Genomic DNA, 24260 nt, shown 5'->3' with positions numbered 1-24260 from the left:
GGTAAAAAAGAAGGCAGCTGTATCGCCCTGAAGGCTACCGTACATTCAATTAGATCAGGACCCATTTAGGGAGAGAAACATCGAGCTGAAGAACCGGACAGCTGCTGCCGGCGGGGCGGTTCCAGACGTACGCATGCACGAGTCGACCCACAGTTAGACGTGACAGAGCCTCCTTGGACGTAACACGGGGATACTAGGTTAAAAAATACATGTGAAATTTGCAGGGATGGTTGCTAAATCTGTCCATGGAAAAGTATTGTTATATACTACAGCATACAGTATATATACTTAGGTTATTTAAAGGAGAATTTCGTTTTTTTTTAACCTGGACCCATCTCTTGGCAATAATTATGATTTGGCCACTCACCCAGCGATGTCCGCGGCGTTTCTGGCCGTCCTAGTGTTGTTTTGCGATCAATAGCGTCCAAGTCAGTTGTAAAATGGAGCCATAACTAAGTTTTTAGTTGCCTAACCTTAACCAACAGGCGACATTTGAAAATGAACTGCCGTGACTTTTATTCAAATTACGTGTCTCGCGTGAGGTGAGATATCTACTTTTACGTCTAAAACTGTGGGTCTGGAACTGCACCGTCTAGAAGTGCACCGGCAGGGACTTCTCCCATTCTGCAGGTCAGTGATATTGTTTAGGGATGAGGTGTGATGGTGGCTGTAAGAGCACAGAGAGATCGCGTGCAGTGATGAAAAATGTTGCTTGTTTTTGCTAGTCATCCCTCCCTGGTCTAGCAAGCAGTCTTTGTCCACCCGCTATGTCTGTATTTCAAGTAGAGAATGGAGGTGGAACTTGGAAGCAAATGGCTTCCAAGTGATTGATGAATGATTGAAAAGCTCTGGTATTAAAAAAACAAACATCTGAGGTAATGTCTCAAGTCTCAACTAGAGATGTAACGGTATGAAAATTTCAGATCACGATTATCGTGACCAAAATTATCACGGTTATCGTATTATCACGGTATTCGTAAAAAAATTGCTGAAAATGTTCAAAAAGTCACTGAAATCATTTTACAACATTTTATATTGAAAACTCAGACCCAAAAAGGATTGATACACTCACTGAAATCATTTCTCCAAGGCTGCACGTCTGCATCTGGGAGACCGTTGCCAACTTTGGTTGATGATGGACAGTATTTACCATGTTTTTGCAAAGCACGGTAATCACGGTACCACGGTTTTAATGATAATGAAAATGTGAAACGGTGCGGTTATTGTAAGGAATTGTATCACGGTTATCATTCAAACCGGTTATCGTTACATCCCTAGTCTCAACCAGATTGTGCTTCTTTGTATCTGGCCTGATATTCACCGTGCTATCTCTCAAAACTTCTTGGCCTTGGACTGTGCCTGGTTTGTTGTGAATGGTCTGACGTAGACGTGCTGGACGTGATGTCTCCTGCCTCTATCTCCAGTAGGCCTGGAACATCTGCCATGTGCAATAACATTGTTCAATATTGCGATGATACGACTTGGGATAAATAAACAAATATTGAAGTATGCATATTAGCTATGCAGTTCCTATGTCTTTCTGCTTTAATACTGCTAACATAGACCCCAAACATAGCCTGTGCACACGGAATAAAGAAATTAAATACACAGTGACTCTATCTGAAACTACACACAGTGTGTTTGGGCTTTGGCAGAGGGGCGGAGTGCACCGCTACAAGGGAAAGGTGTGCGCTGGATTTACAACACAAGACAAAACAAAGCACATGCTGAGTGGTCATGCATGATGCATGGCATGTCAATAAAATCACTTTTGTTCTTCATTGCGTTTCAGGCAGTCTTTGCGATGTGTTTATTGCGTATGCTCATATTGCGATGACAATGAAAATACGATTAATTGTGCAGCCCTAATCTAATCTCCAGCTGGGCTCAGTCTGGCTCTGGTTAAGGTCACCGTCCATTCATATTTGATGGAATCAGTGTGTTGAGGGGTGATGACTATCATGTCAAATAAAAATCATGTAAAATAAGAATAGTCATCATGTCAAATTAAAACGGTGTTTTGTCGTCAATAGACCTTATTCGCTAACCCCAGACAGCGCCATATTGTTGACATACCGTCCTGCAGCTGACAACTATAGTAACAGCCTTATTGTGGTTTCTGTTCCATTACAATAGCGATAGTGATGACAGCAATAAAAACCCCAGAGTTGTTGTTTGTATGCTGCCCGTTAATGCCTGTAATAATAAACAAAAGAAAAAACGAGGTGAACAGACTTTGCTGTGAGGAGCTGTCAGAAAGTTTCACCTGTCTCTCCTAACTATCCACACATCTCCTGTGTGCTGCTGACGTATCCCCAGTCTCGCTCCCTTCACGTCTGTGGACGGTAGAGATAGAAACAAACCACGGGGACTTTATTGCTGTCATTACTACAGCCGTGCCTAACGCAGGTCACCATCCGAACACAACAGGAACGATACAGGTAACGCTAACGGCGGCTAGCTTCCTATAAACGCTGCTCTCACATAGGCTGTAGGGGTGGGAATCACCAGATGCCCACGATACGATACTGAAACGATACTTGAGTCACGATACGATAGTATTGCGATACTGCGATATTTTCGATATTGCGATATATTGAATATTGCGATATTTCGATATATTGCGATTTCTTACTTTTTCAACTGCAAATGATGTCCCCAAAGGAAAACTTTGTCAACATCTGGTTTATATAAGAACAATTTTTCAGTCTGTACATCCGACTTCAACCATTTTATTGCAGCAACATTGTCAAGTAGACAGACCAACAACTTTCATAAAGTCATGTCATAGTTGCATGCACCTGACAAACTGAACTGTTTGTTACAGTCTCCTTACAGTCCACCTTAACTGGATGTGTGTGTGGACTACTGTACTTATGTAGTTTTTGCAACTTCACTTCACTTACACAAAACATCTTGTGCTTCAGTAACTGGGGAATTTGTAAATTACCGTACTGTTATGACAAAACTGTTACTGTTAAAACAAAATGAAAATATGCTACCGTTTGTTTACTGCTGGCCTTGGAACTAAAGTTTATAGTAGCCCGGTGGCCTGGCATGGCCTGCAAAAAAAAAAAAAAAAAAAAAAAAATTGCAATATCGATACTTGGCGTCCAAATATCGATACAATATCGTCAGGCAAAATATCGCGATACTGTGGTGTATCGATTTTTTCCCCCACCCCTAATAGGCTGTCACTTAAAGCTGCAGCGCTATGTCGAGAATATGGCGGCGGTGGGCGTGCCCGTACGTGAGTGACGTCAATCGAATAAGGTCTATAACAAGAGGTGCCTAGCGGAATCCCTGATGTATATGTGACAAAAATGCGATATATTATTTTGCCCCGTTAAAAGATATGCCTGGCGGCTGGGTTATTTCCACCTGGCCAGTGAGTGAAAAAGTTCATTTGTGGGACTGGTTGAGGGGTGATGTGATGGGTCATGTCTGCATGCCGAGCAGCTCAACAGCAGACTCTCCGTCTCTCTCGCTCAGCCTCGTATTCTCTTTGCAGTTCAACATGTTTTCACATTCTGCATTTGTGCTCGAGAAGCAGCTTCAAGCAGCACAGCAAAGCTTTCTACTGGCTGTAACTCAACTGAAGAGGTGAAGGAGTGTTTTTGAGAGGTTGGTGATGCAAGACGTTTCGCTCTTTCTGGGAACCAAGGGTCCTTTGCAGTTGAGTCGTGGCCCTCCAGTGTTGTAGCCCCCATGGCTGAAGAGCACTTGAGTCTCCACGGTACTCTGTGTGTGTGTGTGTGTGTGTGTGCGTGTGTGTGTGTGTGTGCATGTGTGTGTGTGTGTGTGTGTGTGTGTGCGTGTGCGTGTGCGTGTGTCTTGGCTTGAAGCACGACATGCCTGGCCGCATCTTGAGCTGAGCGTTTAGGTTTTCCCCCCCCTGGTTCACAGGATTTATCATCAAGTCACTGAAGTATTTACTATCCTGTATGTAGGCTTGAAATGCATAGGCTGCTCTATTTATGAAAGGATTACATCTTTTCAGAAAAAATGATACAGCGTTTAAAGAAATAGAAAGTGACGGAAATGGTAGACTGTGTGTTCAGTTGTAATTCTGACTGCTTATTACAAGGCTTAAGGCTGGAAAAGCATATTAAAAACAGATGAAAGCTATTGGTCCCATTACAGGTACTATTACAGCAGCACTATGTAAAGCTGTGATGTTTAACGTTTTGAAGCTTACTAGCGTGAACACGCGTCCATGCAGTCTGTGAGCAGTCTGCAGTCTGTGAGCAGTCTGTGAGCAGTCTGTGAGCAGTCTGTGAGCAGTCTGTGAGCAGTCTGTGAGCAGTCTGCAGTCGGTGAGCAGTCTGTGAGCAGTCTGTGAGCAGTCTGTGAGCAGTCTGTGAGCAGTCTGTGAGCAGTCTGTGAGCAGTCTGAGCAGTCTGCAGTCTGTGAGCAGTCTGCAGTCTGTGAGCAGTCTGTGAGCAGTCTGCAGTCTGTGAGCAGTCTGTGAGCAGTCTGCAGTCTGTGAGCAGTCTGCAGACTGGCTGTAAGATGACCTCAATTAACACTAGGGCTGGGACGGATCAGAAAACCCACGGATCGGATCGCGTGACGGATTTTGAGCCACGGATCACGGATTTTTCGGATCAGCAAAAAATAAATAAAATAGGCTATATCAGATTTTTTCTCTCAAAATTAGATTTTCGATTAGAATTTTTAATACTATTATACTTCTCTAACCATTTGTTGCCCTGCACAGCTCAAAAAATATTTTTTTCTCATGACACAATTTATGCTTTTACTCTGAAGGCAAAACAACCCAACTTCCTGTTTTAGGTGGCACTGCGCCTAACTTCCTGCCTGTTGCTTGCTAACGTAGTCACATGACACGGGTACAGACCAGACCGGGTGAGTCTGGAAACATAACGTTGATGCTACGTTATGCTACTCGGTGGCCCCACATGTTGTTTTGTTGTTATGCGACGCGTCCAAGGCAACATTTCACCGTCCGGTGATAATGTGTTCGTGAAACGTGTGCGCGTGTGTGTGTGTGTGTCTGTGTGTGTGTGTGTGTGTGCGTGTGTGTTGTGGCTCGTGCTATCTTGTGCAGCGCGCAACATGCTGCTCGCATTCCTGTGCTTTTTCAGAGGTGTTGAAATAAGTTTGCTGTCTTTTAGCCTTCAGAGAGAGCGAAGGGATGAGGAAGCTCACTTGTGCTTGCCATGATGATGCCTGTATGTGTCTGGCTGCGCTGCAGGCGTTCTCATACACTAACGTTAAACGTTAAATGAAACGAAAGGGGGGGGGGGGGGGTCCGCGGACCAAGACGTTCCGAACCGTGTGCCGAACCGTGGGGGCTGATCCGTACAGGTCACGGATTATCCGTGATCCGTCCCAGCCCTAATTAACACCATCAACCCGTCAATATTACTCTAATTTCCTCATATTTCTCCTTAGGCTAAGGAGGGTGGCTGTGGTGATACTGGCTCTACTGGTTGTCAACATGTCAACAATAGGCTTAAATATAATTGCCAGACGATAACTATGGTCAGCTAATGTAAGCTAGGAGCCCTGTTTTAGTGCCAGAGTGGGTCAATGACATTGGAAATGTTACAAACATGTCATATATCTGATGTAGCCTAATGACGGGGACACACCAGAAGTAGTCTCGCTGGCCAGCCTCCTCTCCCTTCCGTCCGAGGAGTCTGGCGCCGCAGGTCTCCATAGTGGGATTGCGATAGGCGGTGCTTAGCGGCAGTGCCCTTGGAAAATAGTTTCAAACAATCCAACTTGCCGTTTTCAGCGTGCAGCAACGAGCTAGCGTGTAGGTTTCTGCCGTTAGCTTGCTAGCTAGTTAGCGTTGTTGTTTTCAATGCGGCTGCAGGGCACTATTTACAGCGACACACAGGGAGGAGGGAGCGGAAGCCGCTCTGATTGACATGGTCGGAGCCAATGACAGAGCTTGTAATAAGCCGGGAGCGGACATCCGGCAGGGACCGAAACAGTCGCTCCAATGGGAGAGCAGAGTAGAGCAGGGGAGGGTTTATCCCAGTTATGGAGACCTGTGGCGCCAGACTCCTCGGACGGAAGGGAGAGGAGGCTGGCCAGCTGAAGGGAGAGGAGGCTGGCCAGCGAGACTAGGCCAGAAGTGTGTCCAACGCGGAAGCGACGGATCAAACTCTTTCGATGAAAAACATGTAAAAACACATTGACACCAATACAGTCCTCTGCTTTCTATCCACTAAGCAGAGCTGGAGTCCTATGTGATGGATACAGTGAACGGGCCAAGCATCTAAGTGAATTAAACTCACTCATCCAGATTCAACGACCAAACCAATCAAACACAACTCATTGTTGAAATCATACAATAAAATAGCAGTCAAGCATGCTCAGCTGGTTTTACAAGATATGTGGGTTCCAATGGATCTGGCTCCGCTTGCCTTGTCTACCTCACTCTCTGGTCCTCTGCCAGTCCCCATGACCTCATCTGCAACCGTGGGTCTAGGGCCTGGCAGCAGGTTCCAGGTCACATGACCTCATCTGCAACCGTGGGTCTAGGGCCTGGCAGCAGGTTCCAGGTCACATGACCTCATCTGCAACCGTGGGTCTAGGGCCTGGCAGCAGGTTCCAGGTCACATGACATCATCTGCAACCGTGAGCCTAGGGCCTGGCAGCAGGTTCCAGGTCACATGACCACATCTGCAACCGTGGGTCTAGGGCCTGGCAGCAGGTTCCAGGTCACATGACCACATCTGCAACCGTGAGCCTAGGGCCTGGCAGCAGGTTCCAGGTCACATGACCACATCTGCAACCGTGGGTCTAGGGCCTGGCAGCAGGTTCCAGGTCACATGACCACATCTGCAACCGTGAGCCTAGGGCCTGGCAGCAGGTTCCAGGTCACATGACCTCATCTGCAACCGTGAGCCTGGGGCCTGGCAGCAGGTTCCAGGTCACATGACATCATCTGCAACCGTGAGCCTGGGGCCTGGCAGCAGGTTCCAGGTCACATGACCACATCTGCAACCGTGAGCCTAGGGCCTGGCAGCAGGTTCCAGGTCACATGACCTCATCTGCAACCGTGAGCCTAGGGCCTGGCAGCAGGTTCCAGGTCACATGACCTCATCTGCAACCGTGAGCCTAGGGCCTGGCAGCAGGTTCCAGGTCACATGACCACATCTGCAACCGTGAGCCTAGGGCCTGGCAGCAGGTTCCAGGTCACATGACCTCATCTGCAACTGTGAGCCTGGGGCCTGGCAGCAGGTTCCAGGTCACATGACATCATCTGCAACCGTGAGCCTGGGGCCTGGCAGCAGGTTCCAGGTCACATGACCACATCTGCAACCGTGAGCCTAGGGCCTGGCAGCAGGTTCCAGGTCACATGACCACATCTGCAACCGTGAGCCTGGGGCCTGGCAGCAGGTTCCAGGTCACATGACCACATCTGCAACCGTGAGCCTGGGGCCTGGCAGCAGGTTCCAGGTCACATGACATCATCTGCAACCGTGAGCCTGGGGCCTGGCAGCAGGTTCCAGGTCACATGACCTCATGCTCAACTAGAGCACTGCAAGAATGCTGCCAGATTAGATAGTTGGCTAGCCTACAGTGACGCTGAGGAAAAGAGAATGCTTATGGTGTGACCGGTTTAGCATGAGCTCAACTTCAGTTCTGCTTATGTTAAAGTGCCAGGTGTGAACAATGGCTAAGAGACTGACTCTGGAGGAGAGCGAGCAGGGGGATGAGTTGGGTAAGAGGAGTAACAGTGCAGAGAAACTGCGAGAAGAGGGAAAAGTGCTCAATGGGTGTTGGTGGTAAAGCTTTTTAATCAAAAGCATCAGTCTCTCCTCATACGCAGACAATAACAAAAGCTGATGTGGAGCGTGCTCTGCTGCTACGTGGCAGGAAGTGGGTGGTAACAGAGGAGGGAAGAGGAGGAGGTAAGGGGAACGGGATTGCGCCCCTCCAGCGTTTCCTCCACGACGTCCAGAGGCCAACATCCCAAATCACAGAAAGCAAAACAGGGGGTTTCTTTACAGTACAGGAGAGGAGACGTAGTGACCAGGGGGTTTCTTTACAGTACAGGAGAGGAGACGTAGTGACCAGGGGGTTTCTTTACAGTACAGGAGAGGAGACGTAGTGACCAGGGGGTTTCTTTACAGTACAGGAGAGGAGACATAGTGACCAGGGGGTTTCTTTACAGTACAGGAGAGGAGACATAGTGACCAGGGGGTTTCTTTACAGTACAGGAGAGGAGACGTAGTGACCAGGGGGGTTTCTTTACAGTACCGGAGAGGAGACATAGTGACCAGGGGGGTTTCTTTACAGTACAGGAGAGGAGACGTAGTGACCAGGGGGTTTATTTACAGTACAGGAGAGGAGACGTAGTGACCAGGGGGTTTCTTTACAGTACAGGAGAGGAGACGTAGTGACCAGGGGGTTTCTTTACAGTACAGGAGAGGAGACGTAGTGACCAGGGGGGTTTCTTTACAGTACAGGAGAGGAGACATAGTGACCAGGGGGTTTCTTTACAGTATAGGAGAGAAGACGTAGTGACCAGGGGGTTTCTTTACAGTACAGGAGAGGAGACATAGTGACCAGGGGGTTTCTTTACAGTACAGGAGAGGAGACGTAGTGACCAGGGGGTTTCTTTACAGTACAGGAGAGGAGACATAGTGACCAGGGGGTTTCTTTACAGTATAGGAGAGAAGACGTAGTGACCAGGGGGTTTCTTTACAGTACAGGAGAGGAGACATAGTGACCAGGGGGTTTCTTTACAGTACAGGAGAGGAGACATAGTGACCAGGGGGTTTCTTTACAGTATAGGAGAGAATACGTAGTGACCAGGGGGTTTCTTTACAGTACAGGAGAGGAGACATAGTGACCAGGGGGTTTCTTTACAGTACAGGAGAGGAGACGTAGTGACCAGGGGGTTTCTTTACAGTACAGGAGAGGAGACGTAGTGACCAGGGGGTTTCTTTACAGTACAGGAGAGGAGACGTAGTGACCAGGGGGGTTTCTTTACAGTACAGGAGAGGAGACGTAGTGACCAGGGGGTTTCTTTACAGTACAGGAGAGGAGACGTAGTGACCAGGGGGTTTCTTTACAGTACAGGAGAGGAGACATAGTGACCAGGGGGTTTCTTTACAGTATAGGAGAGAAGACGTAGTGACCAGGGGGTTTCTTTACAGTACAGGAGAGGAGACATAGTGACCAGGGGGTTTCTTTACAGTACAGGAGAGGAGACGTAGTGACCAGGGGGTTTCTTTACAGTACAGGAGAGGAGACGTAGTGACCAGGGGGTTTCTTTACAGTACAGGAGAGGAGACGTAGTGACCAGGGGGGTTTCTTTACAGTACAGGAGAGGAGACGTAGTGACCAGGGGGGTTTCTTTACAGTACAGGAGACGTAGTGACCAGGGGGTTTCTTTACAGTACAGGAGAGGAGACGTAGTGACCAGGGGGGTTTCTTTACAGTACAGGAGAGGAGACGTAGTGACCAGGGGGTTTCTTTACAGTACAGGAGAGGAGACATAGTGACCAGGGGGTTTCTTTACAGTACAGGAGAGGAGACGTAGTGACCAGGGGGTTTCTTTACAGTACAGGAGAGAAGACGTAGTGACCAGGGGGGTTTCTTTACAGTACAGGAGAGGAGACGTAGTGACCAGGGGGTTTCTTTACAGTACAGGAGAGAAGACGTAGTGACCAGGGGGGTTTCTTTACAGTACAGGAGAGGAGACGTAGTGACCAGGGGGGTTTCTTTACAGTACAGGAGAGAAGACGTAGTGACCAGGGGGTTTCTTTACAGTACAGGAGAGGAGACGTAGTGACCAGGGGGGGTTCTTTACAGTACAGGAGAGGAGACGTAGTGACCAAGGGGGTTTCTTTACAGTACAGGAGAGGAGACATAGTGACCAGGGGGGTTTCTTTACAGTACAGGAGAGGAGACGTAGTGACCAGGGGGTTTATTTACAGTACAGGAGAGGAGACAGTGACCAGGGGGTTTCTTTACAGTACAGGAGAGGAGACGTAGTGACCAGGGGGTTTCTTTACAGTACAGGAGAGGAGACGTAGTGACCAGGGGGGTTTCTTTACAGTACAGGAGAGGAGACATAGTGACCAGGGGGTTTCTTTACAGTACAGGAGAGGAGACATAGTGACCAGGGGGTTTCTTTACAGTACAGGAGAGAAGACATAGTGACCAGGGGGTTTCTTTACAGTACAGGAGAGGAGACATAGTGACCAGGGGGTTTCTTTACAGTACAGGAGAGGAGACATAGTGACCAGGGGGTTTCTTTACAGTACAGGAGAGGAGACATAGTGACCAGGGGGTTTCTTTACAGTACAGGAGAGAAGACGTAGTGACCAGGGGGTTTCTTTACAGTACAGGAGAGGAGACATAGTGACCAGGGGGTTTCTTTACAGTAAAGGAGAGGAGACGTAGTGACCAGGGGGGTTTCTTTACAGTACAGGAGAGGAGACATAGTGACCAGGGGGTTTCTTTACAGTACAGGAGAGGAGACGTAGTGACCAGGGGGTTTCTTTACAGTACAGGAGAGGAGACGTAGTGACCAGGGGGTTTCTTTACAGTACAGGAGAGAAGACGTAGTGACCAGGGGGTTTCTTTACAGTACAGGAGAGGAGACATAGTGACCAGGGGGTTTCTTTACAGTAAAGGAGAGGAGACGTAGTGACCAGGGGGGTTTCTTTACAGTACAGGAGAGGAGACATAGTGACCAGGGGGTTTCTTTACAGTACAGGAGAGGAGACATAGTGACCAGGGGGTTATAAAACTAGATACATGACGTCATTTTTCCTTATAAAGTGTTACCATCAGACTGCACCTAACACTAGATACATGACATTATGTAATTTTCCCTTATCTTTGTTTTCTGGTCCCTCTAGGCTCAGTAGTTACAGCCCAGGCTCATGGAATGTATAGCTGGACCAGTTCAGCGATCAGCAGGCTAATCCTTTGAGTCTGGCACAAATCACAAGCTCTTACTGTGAACAGCCAGCATTGCCTCAGCAAAGAGCTATTTAGCAAATACACAGCTGTACAGGAAGTAGCTTGCAAAAAGCAGCTTCCTGGACACATGGCTGTCAATATCTATCAACCTTGATAGATATATTGTGACTCTGGACAGTGGACAGCCTCCAGACACTAACGCCAACAGGCCTGCATTCCCGAGGAGCGAGGGACCACAGTGAGGCATGCTGTCAGTGAGGGACAGCACAGTGAGGCATGCTGTCAGTGAGGGACAGCACAGTGAGGCATGCTGTCAGTGAAGGACAGCACAGTGAGGCATGCTGTCTCTGTCAGTGAAGGACAGCACAGTGAGGCATGCTGTCTCTGTCAGTGAGGGACAGCACAGTGAGGCATGCTGTCAGTGAGGGACAGCACAGTGAGGCATGCTGTCTCTGTCAGTGAGGGACGGCACAGTGAGGCATGCTGTCAGTGAGGGGCAGCACAGTGAGGCATGCTGTCTCTGTCAGTGAGGGACAGCACAGTGAGGCATGCTGTCTCTGTCAGTGAGGGACGGCACAGTGAGGCATGCTGTCAGTGAGGGACGGCACAGTGAGGCATGCTGTCAGTGAGGGACGGCACAGTGAGGCATGCTGTCAGTGAGGGACAGCACAGTGAGGCATGCTGTCAGTGAGGGACAGCACAGTGAGGCATGCTGTCTCTCCATGTCCTCAGTGAGGGACAGCACAGTGAGGCATGCTGTCAGTGAGGGACAGCACAGTGAGGCATGCTGTCTCTCCATGTCCACATTGGTAATAACTCCATTACAGTACTGTCTGGGAGTGCTCTCAGTGTCAATCAATCCCCCTGCATAAATAAAGGTTACAAAAATAGTGTAAAGGTAAATGAAATGTATAATAGAGGTTAACATTTTTATAAATAAAAGGCAAAAAATTTATAAATAAAAGGTTAAAAATGTTATACATAAAAGGTAAAAAATGTTTAAATAAAGGTTAAAAAATGTATACGGTAATAAAGGTTTAAAAAAATAGTATACATGAAGGTTAAAAAAAAGAGTAAGTGAACGGCAGGGATATAGCCTAAGGTAATATAGCTACTGTACTTCAATTGAGAATATGTCTGATAAACAGTTGCACTGTCCTCATCAGCCCTGCCTGGTCTTTTGCTTGTGGTAGAAGAAAGCAAGAGGTGGAAAATGAAGGAGAAACCACACTAAATGGGTGATGATCTACAGCAACAGACTCAGGGTGCTTTCTCCAAGGCCATGTTATGATCTACAGCAACAGACTCAGGGTGCTTTCTCCAAGGCCATGTTGTGATCTACAGCAACAGGCTCAGGGTGCTTTCTCCAAGGCCATGTTATGATCTACAGCAACAGGCTCAGGGTGCTTTCTCCAAGGCCATGTTATGATCTACTAGGGATGTTCATCAATTATCGAAAATCGATAATCGATCGTTAAGGATTGGAATCGATCCTGTGGCATTTGGATCGATTTTTTAATTATTAAAAAAAAAAAAAAAAAAAAAAAAAAAAAAAATTTGGACTAGGTTTGGGTGGAATTCGTTCCTCCTCGCCCCACTCCATTGCACAGCCGACTAACGTGAGGTGGAGCTTCATATAGTCTCTAGTTTTCTGGCTGGGCACGGGCCTTTGTGCCAACAAAACTGTTTTAAACATGAGAAATTCACACCGGCATGCGCCGGGGACAGCAGTGTTGGAGAGGAGACACATTGAAATAAAGAGTTCATTGAGGAGAACACGTTGTCTTTCGTATTTTCTACCATAGGCATTCATTTTGTTAAAAAAAAAAAAAAAAAAAAAAAAAAAATATATTGAAAATATTGAAAATTTTCTAAGTATTAATAAAATCGATAATCGATAATTGATCGTTAATTCTCACCGATTATCGATTTTGGAAAATTTTCAAAATGAACATCCCTATGATCTACAGCAACAGGCTCAGGGTGCTTTCTCCAAGAACATGTTGTGATCTACAGCAACAGGCTCAGGGTGCTTTCTCCAAGGCCATGTTGTGATCTACAGAGACAGGCTCAGGGTGCTTTCTCCAAGGCCATGTTATGATCTACAGCAACAGGCTCAGGGTGCTTTCTCCAAGGCCATGTTGTGATCTACAGAGACAGGCTCAGGGTGCTTTCTCCAAGGCCATGTTATGATCTACAGCAACAGGCTCAGGGTGCTTTCTCCAAGGCCATGTTGTGATCTACAGCAACAGGCTCAGGGTGCTTTCTCCAAGGCCATGTTGTGATCTACAGAGACAGGCTCAGGGTGCTTTCTCCAAGACCATGTTGTGAAAATATTCATATATTGTTATGATCAGGTGAGATAAAGTTGAAAAATGAGAAAACTTTTTGTGTGTGCCCTCTCTTCTCATACACTGTTTGCTTAACCAGCTGAGCAGCCAATCAGAGTGATTTCCCTCACCGACTGTTCAACACCGATTCATGTGTCGAATCGGCAGAAAAAGCTGCCGACAAGAGCCAACGGTGTGGGACACACCACAAACTAAGACTAGGGCGACAGACGCACACTAAGACTAGGGTGACAGACGCAAACTAAGACTAGGGCGACAGACGCAAACTAAGACTAGGGCGACAGACGCAAACTAAGACTAGGGCGACAGACGAGGGCGACAGACGCAAATTAAGACTAGGGCGACAGACGCAAACTAAGACTAGGGCGACAGACGCAAACTAAGACTAGGGCGACAGACGCAAACTAAGACTAGGGCGACAGACGAGGGCGACAGACGCAAACTAAGACTAGGGTGACAGACGCAAACTAAGACTAGGGCGACAGACGCGAACTAAGACTAGGGCGACAGACGAGGGCGACAGACGCAAATTAAGACTAGGGCGACAGACGCAAACTAAGACTAGGGCGACAGACGCAAACTAAGACTAGGGCGACAGACGCAAACTAAGACTAGGGTGACAGACGCAAACTAAGACTAGGGCGACAGACGAGGGCGACAGACGCAAATTAAGACTAGGGCGACAGACGCAAACTAAGACTAGGGCGACAGACGCAAACTAAGACTAGGGCGACAGACGCAAACTAAGACTAGGGCGACAGATGAGGGCGACAGACGCAAATTAAGACTAGGGCGACAGACGCAAACTAAGACTAGGGCGACAGACGCAAACTAAGACTAGGGCGACAGATGAGGGCGACAGACGCAAATTAAGACTAGGGCGACAGACGCAAACTAAGACTAGGGCGACAGACGCAAACTAATGCCTACCCCACACTACAGGATAATTTGCAAGATTATGGCCAAGATTCCCCCCTCCCGATTTTCTCGGGGGTGCTCCCGATTTGAAGCGCGTCGGGCAGATAATCTTCCCAAATGATCCTGTAGTGTGTGGGGTTCAAAGATTCACAATCGGGAAGACTGCCTCTTCCCGATTGTGAATCGGCCATATCTAACATGTTAGATATTTACAACCCGACAGGCGATTGCATCTTGAGCAGGGAGCCAGTAGTAGCTGCGTTTCCATTAGTTTTTCGCAAAATAAACTGGTCCGCGTCCACCCGCAGCCCCGCACAGAAACAAAGAACGAGGAAATTGTCATCGAGGTGAAATACCCGTGCGTCTTTGAACGGGACGGAAAACTAATGCTATACTGCAAAGCATGTAGCCTACAACAAGCGCTTAGGTCTCAGCTTCCCGCATCGCGAGTGTCCGCACGGAAAAGTGAGTCAAATCAGCAGACGCGCCCCTCCACAAGACACCTGTGCAGACGGTTTTCGCACAGTAGGCCTACACCCCGAATGGACGCGGCTGTCCGCGCAAATATTAGTTAAACAAATCCTTTCAGTGCAAATGCATTATAAAAAAATAAAAAAAATAAAAAAAATCGAAAACGAAATGACACTACTACACCCGGTGCGCACACTGAATAGGCATTTTAAAAGTTAACGTCGAGCCCTGCTTCAAGGTGAATCTTCGGCATAATCTTCTAGTGTGTGGGGTTGCGTTTGAACAGACGCGATTGTGTGTGTGTCCCAAGATTGAAATGTTAAAAAATCGGCTCTCTCTGTCCTGTAGTGTGTGGGCTCTCAAGATTTTTATAATCTTCAAGGATTTGAAAATCCTGTAGTGTGGGGTAGGCATAAGACTAGGGCGACAGACGAAAAACTAAGACTAGGGCGACAAGACGCAAACTAAGACTAGGTCGACAGATGCAAACTAAGACTAAGGCGACAGACGCAAACTAAGACTAGGGCGACAGACGCAAACTAAGACTAAGGCGACAGACGCAAACTAAGACTAGGGCGACAGACGCAAACTAAGACTAGGTCGACAGATGCAAACTAAGACTAAGGCGACAGACGCAAACTAAGACTAGGGCGACAGACGCAAACTAAGACTAAGGCGACAGACGCAAACTAAGACTAGGGCGACAGACGCAAACTAAGACTAAGGCGACAGACGCAAACTAAGACTAGGGCGACAGACGCAAACTAAGACTAAGGCGACAGACGCAAACTAAGACTAGGGCGACAGACGCAAACTAAGACTAAGGCGACAGACGCAAACTAAGACTAGGGCGACAGACGAACAACTAAGACTAGGGCGACAGACGCAAACTAAGACTAGGGCGACAGACGAACAACTAAGACTAGGGCGACAGACGCAAACTAAGACTAAGGCGACAGACGCAAACTAAGACTAGGGCGACAGACGCAAACTAAGACTAAGGCGACAGACGCAAACTAAGACTAGGGCGACAGACGAACAACTAAGACTAGGGCGACAGACGCAAACTAAGACTAGGGCGACAGACGAACAACTAAGACTAGGGCGACAGACGGAAAACTAAGACTAGGGCGACAGACGCAAACTAAGACTAGGGCGACAGACGCAAACTAAGACTAGGGCGACAGGCACTCACCGGCGTTCCAGACACTGCCGACCTGTCTGGGCTTTTAGATGTCAGCATCACTTACTTGGATAGAGATACTCCTCCAACTTTCCCAATGAGCTCCTCATGGTGCAGCACAGCATCATTCCAAGGAATGTTGAGGAATTTCAGCAGTGTCCTCATCCACTTCTCGGGATGGAGGACCAGCTGTTCATAGTGCATGGGCAGGCACTTATCGGCCGCCTCCAGGCATTGAGTGTACATGGTCTCTATGGCCCGATTCCACTTGGTCAGGCAGTCCCGGTAGCTGCCCAGGTCGAACCCGGCGATGGTCACCTTCCGTGAGATCATGGAGTGGACCGAAGCGCGGCCGTCGCGGATCATGAGCACAAACTTGGCATGGGGGAAGATCTTGGCCAGGTAGGAGAGCGACTTGAGGGCGAACGGGTCCTTGTTGCAGAGGAAGTTGGCGGGCTCTCCGTGCTTGACGATGATCTCCAACAGGAAGGCCTGCATGGCGGCGTCGAGCACCTCGTCCGTCACGCCCGCCTCGTCCAGGCGCATCTTCTCGCGTCCCGATCGGCTCCACATCTGCTTCATGGCCAGGATGCGCGGGATGACGCGCGTCTCCTCGCCGCAGCGCACCTCCGGGTGGGCGTCCAGCATGGCGCGCATCAGCGTGGTCCCGCTGCGCGGCACGCCGCCGATGAACACCAGCGGCATGTCCTTGTTGTAGACGAACGGCGTGCTGAGGTTCTGGCCCGTCCGCAGGGTGGTGCGCATGCTGCCTCCCAGCGCCGACAGGGGCAGGACCCCGCCCGGCTGGCTGCGCTCCTCGATGCGATGGTGGCACTCCATAGCGTGGCGGCCCAGGTAGAAGACCGTGACTGAGCTGATGACCAGGCAGGCCACCAGCAAGTTCTGTTTGAGCTTGCCCAGCATGGTGCAGAGGGGACAGTGTCACCACGGGGTGGGGAGGGGGCAGTTTAGGAGGAGGAGGGGTGGGAAGAAGGGGTGGAGGGGGTAATTGCGGCTCCCTCCCTTCAGGGTTGTTTGCTGGGAACCCGGCGTGGGTGGCGCTCCCTGGTGCACGGCAGTCGTTGGGTCCCCAGCTCCATGAGGCCTGGAGGGGTGGCACAAAACAAGAGGGACATCGTTAGCTCTAATTAGGCAGCGCTGCGACACGTTCAACCGGCTAATTTAAAAGCAAAACTTGACTCAAAGCTACTGCGACATCCAACTCATGTGGCGGAATATTTTTAAACCAATTCATGTGACAGATGTGAGGCGACGAGACACTCTGCTGTCATGATCCTATGCACATCAGAAGTCGCTCACAGCTCGTGTACAGAGAAAGTTGTGTTCGAGTCAAGTCATCAGCACATTCCCTGCAGCTGACAGAGCGTCTGATGTCAGGCCAACGCCGCCGCTGCTCAACCGCTGCTCAACGCCGGAGCCGAGAAACAAGCCGAGTGTCACAAAGTTGACATTAAAGCTCTCTCTTATATTACGAGAAAGTTTGCCAAAATGTGTTTCTGAAAGCTTTCGAGGCGAGAAATCAGCCATGCAGTTGCTGAATCTAAATCCTTGAGTACAGAGTGAGAGAGAGAGAGACAGAGAGACAGAGAGAGAGAGAGAGAGAGAGAGAGAGAAAAGGGGGGGAGGTTTTTGAAGTTTTTGCAACATATTTATCGCAACTTAAGAAGTGTTGCAAAAGTCAAGGCGTGCTGATGAGTCACTTTGTAGAGTTGCAGTGACCGACTGGAGAGGTTGTAATCAGAGTTGTGGTTGTTGCTAGGGGTGCACCGATCGATCTGCACGCAATCTGTATCGGCCGATTTGGACCTCAAATATGTGATCTGCTGTTTCCGATATTCCTTTAATTTTGCCGATCGCATAGCCGATCATGCTGCACGTGAGAAACATGAGGCAGCCCATTTTCATGTCTTCAATGTCTATCGTTTAACTTTCATATTTGTGCTCTAACGTTTATATCATTGTGTTGCAAAGCACACGCTTTGCTTTCATCAGTGTACTCACCTCCATGCACACACCGCACCAGACTGTCAACACACCTCTTGCGTCTTTGAATCACACAAATCAGCTGGTGATTACAGCAGACTCAGCAGATAAATTACCTCCAGTCCTCCCGCCTACCGAGGCATTTGCATGCTGTTAAATCCGTGTGTATTAAAGTCCCAGATTAACGTGGTAGTCGGGGTAGTGCACGCGCACACACAGACAATTTCCACGCAAGCATTGATGTTCCCGCGGGCACTTTGAAGGAAGCGAAAGTGTGCTGCTATGTGGATGTGCGCTCCATTCAGACGGATGCGCTAATTAATGCCACTACTCAGATGGAGTTTAGCTCGTGTGTAGCTTGTGATTCTGTTGTTTCTCCCGTCATGTAACCCTGTCACCATTATGTAGATCGCACTCATAGTGCTGCTAATTATAACACTGTAACTCGGCCTCGATGGGCGGGTCGTTTTGATGTTCGTTCGATGCGGATCCCAATGTATGACGGTTATTGTGCATAACCCCGGTTCTATGAGTGGGAGCTCTTTGGCTTTAGTCATGGTTCAAGACTGGTGTTTAAGAGTAACTGACTTACAGTTTACCTAATTATCATTTATATATTATTAGTTGTTAATTATCACTATAATTGGCCTATATAACAGCAAGCTTGGTTACTGACCTGTTTGTATATTTTATTGCCTCCTTTTTCCAGACCACACACAATCCTACTATTCCTGTCATAATGCTGTAAAAAGCCTATACTGCTGTACTGTACTGAAGAGAACTGACAACTAAACGGTTGAACTCCCATCTGTCTCATGTTGGCAGTTTCCTTTAGCCTACAAAATATAAAATAAATATATATATATATATCGGTGATCGGTAATCGGTAATCGGTGATCGGTCGATGATCGGTTGGGCAGATATTTCTCATAGGTGATCGGCAATCGGTGATCGGTGGCAAAAAACGTGATCGGTGCACCCCTAGTTGTTGCACTGTGGAAAATGGGCTCAAGTCAAATAAATCAATTAATAAATGTTTGGATGACAAGTTTGCAGCTGTATTCATGTGAATGTCAACCTCACACATTTGTGAATAGTTTGTCGGTGACTTCACATCTTCACATTCAGCACACGAGTGTGTGAATATTTTCTATGAGGGGAAATTTAAACATTAGTTCACATTTTTTTCTACAAGCCCTTGTGTGTTTTGTTTTTGAGCTGTGACTTCAAAGTCAGCTTACGTTTGTGTAAATATTATTTTATACAAGTGAATATTTAGACATACACATTCAGATTTGTGTTCTTCATGTTCTCACATCGTATTTTAAAGTTCTCACAGCAACAGAGCTGGTATCGGTACTCAATACCATTAAGGTATCAATGAAACAACCCAGTACCTAGCAAGTAGCGCTGTATCAAAACTTCTCCAGTCAAACGATACCATTGGATCCTTTTTGTACACAGATGTAGAAGGGGGAAGAACAGACTATTTGTATGGTTTTGCTGGCAGCCAATCACCACAAGTGTTGTTCAATTTGATGCAATGTGCGATTGTATCACTTCTGCAGCAGCTACAACACATACAGGCTGTAGTGGTGAAGTCAAGCAGACAAGCACAGAGTATCTGACTATGTGGAGTTTAACGAATGAATTAGGAAATGAATGAGTGAATGCATTGATGAATGAATGAATGAATGAAAGGTATTGAATTAAATACTCTATTGCTATCGGTATCACTATAAGGTTACTGGTATTGGTATAGAGAACCGCGGGAATGAGTCCGGAAGTATATTTCCGGCTTCGTCAGCCAAAAAGTGAATGGGGTTTAGAATGGGGATTTCACTTCAATGCATAAAATAATGTCTGACTGTGGTTAACAAAAGTTTATGGGAACGTGGGTTCAGCATGATAATCTTCACAAACGTGAATAACTTTTATGACTTTTGGAACATAAATGTGTGGGTTTTTTTACGCAATTTTTATAAAAACCTTCAAAAGGCATAAAAGTTATACACGTCTGTGAAGAGTATCATGCTGAACCCAAATCCGCGTTCCCGTAAACTTTTGATAACCACACACCTTATTTTATGCATTGGTGAAATTCCCATTCTAAAACCCAATAGACTTTTCCACTGACGAACCAAGATGGCGGCGATTTCTGGATAAGCCTACAAATATGATACTCTATTGGTATCATCATTTTGTAACCGACACCCAGCCCTACAAATCAAGTCTACAAGCTTGCACATTTTGCAACATCATGTACCTCGAGGACCACTTAGGAAATCGAGGACGACTTTGGAAATAAGTGTTTTAATTAATGCTTAAGTGCTATCCTCTGGGATTTTTTAATTTGTGGTGTCATGTTTTTTTTTTTTTATGATTATGTGTTATTTTGAAAATGTGATACTTTTATGAAATTCCAAATTAAATTCTTCACAGTTGTAGGAGAGTCAGAAGATGCAGACCTTCAGCTCTGGGTGAGTGAGTAAGAATCTCTGCTGACAAGAGATTGAGAGTGAAAAGGTGCAGCTCTAGATATGCATTCAGTCAGTGAGGGACGTGTGTATTCTCTTCATCCTGTGTCACAGCGTTTCGTTTTATTCTCTGGTAGCACACAGACAGATCAACCCTGGCAGAAACATGACGTTTAGTCTTTAGCCTGTCATTTGGACATGGGCGAGCACAGAGACTGGTCGTTGTGAAGAGCGGGCAGTGTGTGCCTGTGTACACCACAGTGTGCTGGGCTGTGCTGGGCTGTGCTGGGCCTCCCCTCTGCTGCTGCTGCTGGAAGTCACCGTCGCAGCGTGAACACAGCGCATTTATGGGGAGGTTTTCTATGAACTGGCCTGGCTTAGTGTTCATTTTGACAGCTATTTTTTTATTTAGTCTTTTAGTCTTAGTGCTGTGTCAAATGTCCTTGTTCGTTTTCATCAACCTCATCCTTTTATTTTTTTCGTTAACGTCTAGTTTTCATCAGTGAAAATAGGAAGTCGACTAGCATTTTTCGTCATCGTTTTTGTCGACGAAATGAACACTGCCTGGCTGCCTCTCTCACCACAGTCCCCCCTCTGAACATATGGCCTGGCAGGAGGGGGTGAAAAGAGACCACAGCAGCTGAAGTCTGCAGACCAACGACCAGTCTTAGGCCATGTCCACACGGAGACGGAAGCTATCTTTTTTTTTTTCGTTTCAGAAAAGTTTTCCATAAACATGGAAACGTTTCAAGAAATGTGTGTATCCACATGAAACCACTGAAACCGCTGTAGAATAACAGAGAAAGACAATCTCGTCAATAATGGCATACAACCTCTAGGGGCGCACAGTCTATAATGTGTATCTCACTGTAGCAGCAGCTTAAACCCTTGGCTTTGCGGGGAGGTTTGCCATGTTGATGAATAAAATGATTAAACCTATACAGGCAAATGCAGAGCTGTTCAGCAGGGCTGATGGTCTCCCTGTAGCCTACAATATAGAACGTTAACTATCGGTGACATTCCTGATATCATCCACTTCCATGATCTTTAGACATGTTGCAAACACATCCCAGCGTATTGGCCGCTCCTGCACATCACAGCACAGGCTAAATGATGCAACATAAATATACATTATATAAACTCATGGCATAAATGTGTTTTTATTGGAAAAAGTCACGTCAAGTAAGCTAAAGTCTTGTTGGAGTGGACACGAGCGGATATCACAGACATCACAGTGCAACCGCGTGTTCCTCAAACCTCTCACTTCCCTATTCACGTTGTATTTACGAGGGCTATATATAGGGCAAGAGAGTATGTTGGTTACACTCAGGGTTTAGATTTCATTTCATTTCATTTTGTCCAATATTAAAATATTCCAGAATTGCATGTTGTATTAAAAATAAATATAATTTCTATCTAACACGTTAAGCCTGATTTTGTTTGTGTTATTGTAAAAATGTAGCCGCCGCTAAGCCTTCTGGGAAATATCCGATGAAGGGAGGGGAGGGGTGGATGGGTAGAGTCAGCTGTGGAGCCCTGAGGATGTTATAGGCTACACGCTGTTCTCCGTGTCCACTTGTTGCTGACGGTGGTAATAGAGGAGCATTATATTTTGCTGCAAGATCCCCACTGCTGTAGCACGAACGTTACTGCCATGATTGTTATTGTTGCTGGTGGAGAGAGGTGGGGCTATGGCGTCATCGTTTCAGGAAAGATGCGTATGGGTTGTAAACACGGAAATGCAAGGGTGGCGTCTTCAGATTTAATCACTCTGGGACCCGTTTTGAAAAATTAGCGTATACGGCCAGAACGTATAGTCCCAGAACGCGGTTCCATCTGGACGAAACGGCTATATGACAAAAAACTTTAGCGGATACACCTAAAGTCGTCTCCGTGTGGACATGGCCTTAGTACTACAAATACTTAGATTTTTGAGTACTTGCACCGATACAGAGTATCTATGAGTACTTAATAAAACCATAACAAAGACTTTGAAAACATGTTTTATTTTCATCAGATGTCCCTCACTTTCTGACTGCAACTAATTGAATATACAGCATGATGATGATGTTGCTGACATTGTAAGTTATAACCTGTAACAGAGTCAGTTGGTTTTAGTACCACACAGCATACAACTGTAGCAGAACCACTGAAACGGTGTGATGTGATGTTACTGTCTGTGAGGAACTGGGGGCTGTTTACACTGTCACATCAAAAGGAACAGGAAGTGGCCGCAAAGTGAGGCAAGGCAGCCAACCAATCGCGATGACGGAGACGCTGACCGTTTCCAATAGCAACAACAATGATCCCAATCGACTCTGATAGTTTAGAGGTCCCTGTAGACAAATAAGGCGTTGTAATCAGTGAATTTACGTTACAGCGATCATAAATGCAGTATAGGCATATCTGGTATTATTTTAGTAAAAATATGACTGTACTTACTTTTTTCTGTGGAAATTTCAGAATAAGATTGCCTCTGACAGATAGGTAAAGAAATCAAATACAGTCATTCGTTGATGTACCGAGTGCAAGTGTGTCCCATATCATGGTGAGCTGCACCATGGTGAACAGGCTGTCAGCACTGTGCCCAGGTAGTGCCACACTAGTGACTGTGACATCACTATGTGACACCATGCTGTTGCTCACAGCATAGCAATCTGGCCAGTCCAGCCCACTCTGACTCAGTGATGTCAGAGATCACCCTGGTCCAGCCCACTCTGACTCAGTGATGTCAGAGATCACCCTGGTCCAGCCCACTCTGACTCAGTGATGTCAGAGATCAACCCGGTCCAGCCCACTCTGACTCAGTGATGTCAGAGAGACTGTTTGGAGGTGTCTTAACCTCCATCACCTGCCAATGAAGTGCGCTACACTAGTGCTGCATTCAAATAGTGTTTTTTTGCTTAGGAAGGTTCCTGAGTGAAATGACAAGGAAGTAGCTAAGTGGCAGCAATGATAAGAGCTGGTTGAATTCTCTAAATGCTAAGGAAAGGTGCTTCAATGCTTCCTGACTTAGTTCCTTTAGCATCAGAGAGGATACACTGAACCATCCTTTAAGCAAAGGAAAGCAGATAATGCCGTCCCACAATTCCTTGCAGCAGCAAAGCGACGCACCATTGGGCCCTTGACAAAAACAAACTTGCTAATGCTAGCTGCTGCGCTTGCCAACCATGTTGCTAACGCGGAAACACTTATCTTCTCAGGAAATGAGCACAAAACAGATTTCACCATTGAAATCAGTGTGACTTGTACATGCTAGTCAGCTAGTATCACTCAGTGGCATCTTGAGAAATCGTTATGTGATGTGAAAAGATAGAAGCCCCAACTACGTGCAGACTCCTGTAGCCTAGTGTGACGTTCAGGACAGTGGGCTTCTCGTCTTGTCCTCAAGCCTTGACATCTTTCCTTGACCTCACGACATTTTCCATCCAGGTCAAGGACAAGTGGTTAGGAAAAGGAGTTATATTAGATTAAGGTATTTTTGTGACCGCAGCCTAGAACTACATCAGAACGTCATACACTTATGTTCTATGCATACTAGGGCATGGGTGCGAACCGAAAAAACGTGGGGGAGGGGGGGAAATAAAATAGTTCCAATCCTTTCTGATTGCACTATTGTTCGTATTAGCCTCTTCTCAAGTTGCACTAGTAGGCAAAAGTCTTATTTTGTTTATTATGTTGATGTTTGAAGTAGGGATGCACGATATTGAATTTTTGATTCCGATACCGATATCGATAACTTCTTGCTCCTCAAGGCCGATACCGATACGATAACCGATAATATATATATATATATTTTTTATACATATTTTTTCCTGTAGTTTTTGTTTTGACCTAACCAGATGTATAAATGACATGAGCATTACTACTATGAACAAAACAAAGCCAAGAGAACAGTTTTGACTCTTCAAATAAAGTGACTATTTATTTTTC

The 24260-nt window shown here is 46.8% G+C and overlaps 1 protein-coding gene across 3 annotated transcripts in view; it reads right to left on the bottom strand.

Annotated features, from left to right (window-relative positions):
- tpst1 (tyrosylprotein sulfotransferase 1) overlaps positions 1-24260 on the bottom strand; it is a 101644-nt gene that overhangs the window by 48258 nt on the left and 29126 nt on the right. For all 3 annotated transcript variants that reach the window (XM_083637005.1, XM_083637004.1, XM_083637006.1), the window contains one exon: positions 15914-16951. In XM_083637005.1, coding sequence (XP_083493131.1) covers positions 15914-16770 — 857 coding nt within the window. In that variant the 5' untranslated portion in view covers positions 16771-16951. The remainder of the gene's footprint in view (positions 1-15913; positions 16952-24260) is intronic.

Source organism: Poromitra crassiceps (genome assembly GCF_964638095.1).
Source record: "Poromitra crassiceps genome assembly, chromosome: 5".
In the NCBI taxonomy this organism is placed as follows: Eukaryota; Metazoa; Chordata; class Actinopteri; order Beryciformes; family Melamphaidae; genus Poromitra; species Poromitra crassiceps.
This window is presented reverse-complemented; position numbering and strand designations above follow the sequence as displayed.